At 30.3% G+C, this 6,597-nt stretch overlaps 1 protein-coding gene across 2 annotated transcripts; it reads left to right on the top strand.

Annotated features, from left to right (window-relative positions):
* The first annotated feature begins 338 nt into the window (after positions 1-338).
* Positions 339-4,368, top strand: LOC126853096 (codanin-1). Of its 2 annotated transcripts, XM_050598538.1 has the most exons (10): positions 339-462; positions 543-1,036; positions 1,118-1,394; positions 1,486-1,646; positions 1,734-2,324; positions 2,462-2,695; positions 2,773-3,135; positions 3,341-3,506; positions 3,576-3,844; positions 3,923-4,368. In XM_050598538.1, exons 2-10 carry the CDS (start codon positions 746-748, stop codon positions 4,070-4,072), a joined length of 2,502 nt encoding a protein of 833 aa, XP_050454495.1. In that variant the 5' UTR covers positions 339-462; positions 543-745; the 3' UTR covers positions 4,073-4,368. The 2 variants fall into 2 exon arrangements, with proteins under 2 accessions (XP_050454495.1, XP_050454494.1); XM_050598537.1 differs by having other exon boundaries at positions 354-1,036.
* Positions 4,369-6,597: the final 2,229 nt, after the last annotated feature.

Here is a 6,597-nt window from a genome sequence, read left to right on the forward strand (position 1 = left end):
ATTTCCTATTCTATTAATAATTATTAAATATATATATATATATATATATTACAATTTAATTTCTTTATTTTCTATCTATTGTATTTTTAAGCGGTCAATGATCATGATTCAAAAGCTTATCTCAAGGATGAACAGAATCTATCTCTCTCTTACAAGATATTTTGTATGCGAGAAATGTAAGCGATAAATATAATATTTATTAAATGAATATTATTTTTCTAAATACCATTAAATACTCAAGAAATATTTTATAAGAATCATCTGGAATGTATTACAAGTTTTTGAAAGATTCTTTAGGCATTGCAATTCGACATACATGTTTAAAACAATCTAACCTAATCTAACTTGTCGATCCGGGATAAAGAGAGAGGGAAAAAAATAGGTTACAGTGACCATGTATCCCATATGTTTGAAAGTGCAACTTTCACGCTGAAAAACGCACGAAATGCAGAACTGAAGATTGTATAATAACACATTTTGTATTTTTTTTTTGGATGAAATTCTCGCTACTTAATAATACTCATCGATTTCTCTATATTTAGGAAATCTAACCTTGAAATTATGTACAGAAGAAAAGTTTTTTCATAAGAGAAATGTTGAAATATTTAACTAGAAGAACAAGATATTTGATCAGCAAACATTGTCACAAAGTAAAATAAATTATTCACAAGAGTCTATGCGATTTTAAAGCGATTTTACTCGCGTATTGAAATGTTTATTGCTGTTAACAATCTGTCAAAAATTGATGTGCGCAATGGGGGAAGTAAATGTGTGTTTTCAAATTGATACTGACAATCGTGAGAATTTTTCATCCGGCCTTGCATTTCACGCCTTCAGAAAACAGAGGGATGCCTTTTATGATATATTGAGAATTTGGGAAGAAAATCACTTGGTACCAGGATGGGTATTTCAAATTGCGTTAGGTGGCAGAATACGAAGTATGTTGACGATGCATAATGACTCTACCAATTACTATCACATTGCTAGATTATTTAAATCACAATTACTGATATCGTGCATACAGAATGGACATCACGTAAGTTCAAAGCTATTAGTATTTTTCATTGCATGGCTATAACAAGATTTTTAGATAATGAAGTAATTGTATATATTTTAGGATGATATGGTAGATGACGAGAGTTTAAATTTTCTGAAGTCCTTGAAACATGTCAATCCTGAAAAATTGACTCAACTTAGTAAAAGATTCATAACTCCTTTGCCGTCACAAAGTCAGATTCTTGGTCCTTCATTTCCTGGCATGCAAGAATTTTTTAAAGATTTTATATTACATGCAGTTCATCCAATATTTTACACACATTTGGAAAATTGTTTTATACACGAGATAATAGAATTAAATAATACCCAGTTTGCTAATAGTGAAATAGAAGACTCAGGTATACATTTTTTATTATTTTAACAATAGCTGTTTGTAATATGTATAAGATCTTAGAATTATAATGTTTTCCTATTGGATTTTCTTTGCAGAAACAATGGTTGACGAACAAACACAAGAAAATTTTATTACTTGTTTAGCTAGCTTGAGGCTTCTTGCAAAAGTATTAGGGCTTTTAGTTGCATTGCCATACAGATCTGAATCTAATACTACTAAAGAAATTATAGCAACACAAATAGAGATAAGAAGCAAGGTATTTAAAAATTGTAAACGAATGCTGAAAGCTGTGTGTTTTATCTTACTAATTTTCAATAATATTTGCAATTATTTTATTATCCAGGTTCAACCATCATTAAATTTACAAGCATGTCTTCAAAATGCTATAATTGAAGGCAAACTTTCACTGACGATACCTTGGATGGTTAAATATTTAGCCATGATGGATACAGTGTCGCTTCGGCTGCCGTATTACAAACAAATCTTAGAACTATTATATTACATTTATCATGTTATCAATCAGATCAATCTTTCCACTCCTGATAGCTCTATATCCCAGCAAGCTGCTATGTTGCTTAAATCAAGTCTATGCTGGTTATTTGAATTACCAAATTATCCTAAGGATTTCCACATTGCTTGGCAGAATACTTGCAAAATTAAAGAATTGAAAAGTCTCAAACAGGTGGAAAAGTTCTCTGAAAAGAGAAAAATCTCACATTCCGCGGATTGCGCGGTTCCCGTTAAATGCAATCTCGATAAATTAGATATAATTACTGATCGAACGATGCGTTCCTGCTGTTCACGAATAGAATCGACTCTCTCCGTATTTCATGGGAACGGCACGAATTTGAGTATCAATTCTAATAAACATATTACACCTGTTACCAGTCAATTGCGTAAATTGGGAGGCACTACTCGAGCAAAACACTTAGAAGTATGTATATTATTATATTTATATTTTTAACACATTTATGTATTGCTTTATTTTATTATATATTTAATGGTAATCGTGTATTAAATAAATGATATTTTATATTTATATTATCATAATTTTTTTGTCTTATGTTATAGCTGCAATTAGAGGAAGCTTTTTTCCATGGTCAACCAGCTTCTACTCGGAAAACTGTCGATTTCGTTTCTGAAAGAGTTGCATCTACCTGTGTGAAGTATATATGTAATACCATGTTAGCTTCTTCGCGAGAAACGAATTTAATTTGCTTTAGAAGACTTTTGGCACATAAACACATCGAAAAAGATTCCGATGAGCGGAGCGAACTATCGATGAACTACTATAACCAATTTAAGGTAACACGTTTGTATGTTTATAAGGGAAATTTTATGTTATGTCGACATAACAATGTAAATCGCGTTTTGATATTCAGGCTTCGCTCTTGAGTGATATAAATATGCTAGCGAATAAAGTATCGAAAGATTTGAAAGATCAGTGCGAGCAAACGATTCCGTCGATTTGCGAGACGCGAATCGCGACATCAATAGATTCTTTATTGGCGGAAGACTCTCTGACGGCAGTCAAAGAAATGTGCATAAAGATTGCGACTAGAATGGCGATGGAACGAATAAATCAATGGATTCAATCACATATTGTTGGTGGTTCCTTATTTATAAAGGACATGGAACTTGAGATTAATAGATTTTTCCGGAACAATAGTCCTATGCACTCCAAGCAAGAGAAATCTCACAATATAGATGCTCCTAGTCCCACTGATGTGATAGATGAGCTTCGGGTAAGCTTATATCTGTCATTTAAATTTGAATAAAAAATTTATGTGTAACATGATATTTTAGCTGGATATATTATAAATTGGTATAATATATAATCTTTTCCAGTCTACAAAAATATTGGCTTATGTCATTTTTAGAAGTCATAACTTTTTAAGTTATGACTTTTAAAAGTTAATATTTAACACATTTTTTTGTTTTTGTTTATAGGGATTAATATGGCACATACTGGATAATCATGGTGTGAATTTACCTATTTCATCTATATTGGATATTTTAAACAAACTGTATCAAGTTTTTGATCAAAGAGGTGATCTATTACCAGGACCACAAAAAGTTTTGTCTTATCTCAGTACTGACTTCGCGTTATTTTTAGGTATGTTCATAATAACATTGAAATGCCGAGAACACTGAAATGAACGATCATAATATTATACGTTTTCAGTTGCCTACAATACGGATCTTTTCACGCAAGAAGTCCAGGACAAATTGATCCAAATATGGTCATTGAACGGTCTGACAGATGACAAAGCCGATTCGCCCATGAACAGACTCTTGTGTTCCAGAAATATCATGTTGTTGGCGCAACCGCAAAATGACACGATATGGCCGATTTTCGGCAAATTCCTGAAAAAATTATTAGAAACAAACATACTTGACGGAGATAGTTTGAGTGATCAATGCGTAGCTTTATTCAGACAAGATTGGCCCATAGTGAGTACATCTACAATGTAGTATAGTTTTTCTTAATAACTTATAATGTTTCACTAATATCAATCCTCTTGTTTGCAGCCATTGTTGAAACTTTTATCAAAGTGCCTGAACGAAGCTATCGAGGGTTATAAAGCTACTGACGAGGCGACGGAGAAAGTCAAGTATCTTCTTGGCTGGGTTGCGGAGACATATCATGAGATTGAATTTTGCAACGATTACAGTTTATAGACTGACACATAATAGGAAGTTTATAATACTGCGATAATCGGAAAGTACGACTGTTTAAATAATTTTCTGTAAATATAATTATTGTCTCTCCTCTTTATATATATATATGTATATTGTCGTAATTTGTCGAATTTTTAAGTGAGACGAGGCATCCTTGTTCTGCATATGTTCAAAGATGCGTACGTACAATTTGCGGGTGTATATCGATGAGTATTTTACGAGAAAGAAAATAAATTCTAATTTTTTTGTATATGCGATAGTTATATTAAATATATAACAATATATTTTATAATTAACGAATATATATACATATCACAATGTCCCTCTGTATTCCCGTCGTTTCGCGTGTACGCATCGAGATAACTTGTCAAGATCAGCATGAAGCGCGATCTTGTTAAAATTTTGCTGCATTGAATGCATTTCCTGCTACAGTAGCTCCCGTTTTATTTTTAATAAGTTAAATTTTATTTCATTTCTGCGACTCCGAATATATCCATCTGTTACTTTTCCATCCCATACAATCTAATTAATATATCTTTAATTCGGCAGATAATTAGATACGCATTTTTAAAATCTCTTTTGACGAAACATACGTGAATCAATTCATTAAAAAATTATCTAGCTTCAAACTCTATATCTTTTTCTGTGTCTGGATTGCGTCTTAATTAATGAAATATTAGTAAATAGTTAATATTAATCGCTCGAGCTTGTTAATAGACAAATTAGCTCACCGTTGTAATGAGTTGTATTCCATCTCATTAATATATATTCAACCTACATACATTCGCTAGAACTAATGTTTTAAAAAAATCATATTTTGACATGTGTCGTAGAGTACTCACGCCTCCGCAATTCATTGTGCTGAGGGTGTTTTTCCATCTCTCCGAGGTAATATAACTTGCACCGTTATCACTGCTAAGCACACAAGCTGCTACAGCTAGTATCAAGATTGGCTGTATAAATCTCGTGAGATCAGAGTATATAAATAACTTATTAATGAAACCCCATGAAACCAAGGTTAGCAAATAATTCAATATATTATACATAATCATTTTTTTATTATTCTACAAAAAATAAATTGTTATTTTGTAAAAATAATTTATTAATACGTTCTGTTCTATATATTTGTAATTTATAGAATTTTATAAAAAATAAAATTTTATGTTCATTCTCTCTAATTTCAACTTTTAATTTATATTTTTTAGAGAGTCTCTCGAAATAACCATGCCAGTAATCCACAGAGATCCATTTTTTTGAATGATCCTGTTACGTTCTCCCCGAACGCTCTCGACACATTGTTACGACGCAACAGGGATGGTTCTTTTGTCCTTTTGAAATTGGGTTGTCCACCTCCATTCCATTACCATAACTCTCAATGGTCGTCCACCCTCTCATCCGATAGCGGTACCTAATCTCGGCTCGTTGCTCGTGAATGACCACAAATTCTCGTAAGTATAATAGATAGATATTTTCTATTGTAATTTATTTTGTAATCATCACATATTGATGGATATTACGCGAGAAAATTGATGTCTCATTCAAAAAGAAGAATATATACAATAATTATAAATAATTATTTAATTTATTTTATATTATGTGCAATGTCATTGATGATGTAGTTTCTAAATCTATCATATTATCCAATGATAGAATCAATAATCATTATTTTTTAATAATTTTTAATTGAATATATATTAAATGCGCAAGCTGTTATTATTGTAATTATTTATTTTGATTTATTTTTATAATTATTATTTATTTATCAAAAGATGGCATCATATTATAATTCGAAAATGTAACTTTATCTTTATTCTTTATTTTCTAGTTTTCAATGACAAAATATAATTTAATTATATATTATTAAAATTATTCAAGATTGTTTTAAATTTGCATTAATCATGAAAGTGATTCAATTTAATTTGAAATTTTACAATTATATATTGGTCAACAATTTTCACTCGTGTTTTATTGGTGATTTCAATTATTTATGTACGTTCGTCACAAAATATTTTTATCTATTATTAGATTGGATTATTCTGTTGTGAGTATTTTGATATATTACTTTTAATAATATTACACACACACACATACATACATACCAAGAAAGCATTTTTGAACAAATTTATTGATTACGCTCTTTTATTTTTTTGAAATCTCAAATTAATGCAACTAAAAATCATGTATATACAAATTTTAGATTAATAATCTTATCTCCGATTTAATTTGACTAACTGATAACATAACACGGAAAAAATGTAAATATTTATCAAGGACGCAAATGTATTAAAATGTTCTCGTGATTTTTCTTAACACGTTCATAATAGTTAAGTTGCTAGCGTTATCGTTTAAACTCTCTTTAGAAATATTGACACATGTGCGTATATTTTTATTAGTTTTAGTGTTAGTGTATGAAAGTCTTTAACGAATAATTAATTTTAACGCACAATAGTCAATGTGTGTACATCATTCTTCTCAGAAATTTCAAAATATTTTCATTTGTGTGTGTGTGTGTGTGTGTGTGTGTG

Source organism: Cataglyphis hispanica, chromosome 11 (assembly GCF_021464435.1).
Source record: "Cataglyphis hispanica isolate Lineage 1 chromosome 11, ULB_Chis1_1.0, whole genome shotgun sequence".
NCBI lineage: Eukaryota > Metazoa > Arthropoda > Insecta > Hymenoptera > Formicidae > Cataglyphis > Cataglyphis hispanica.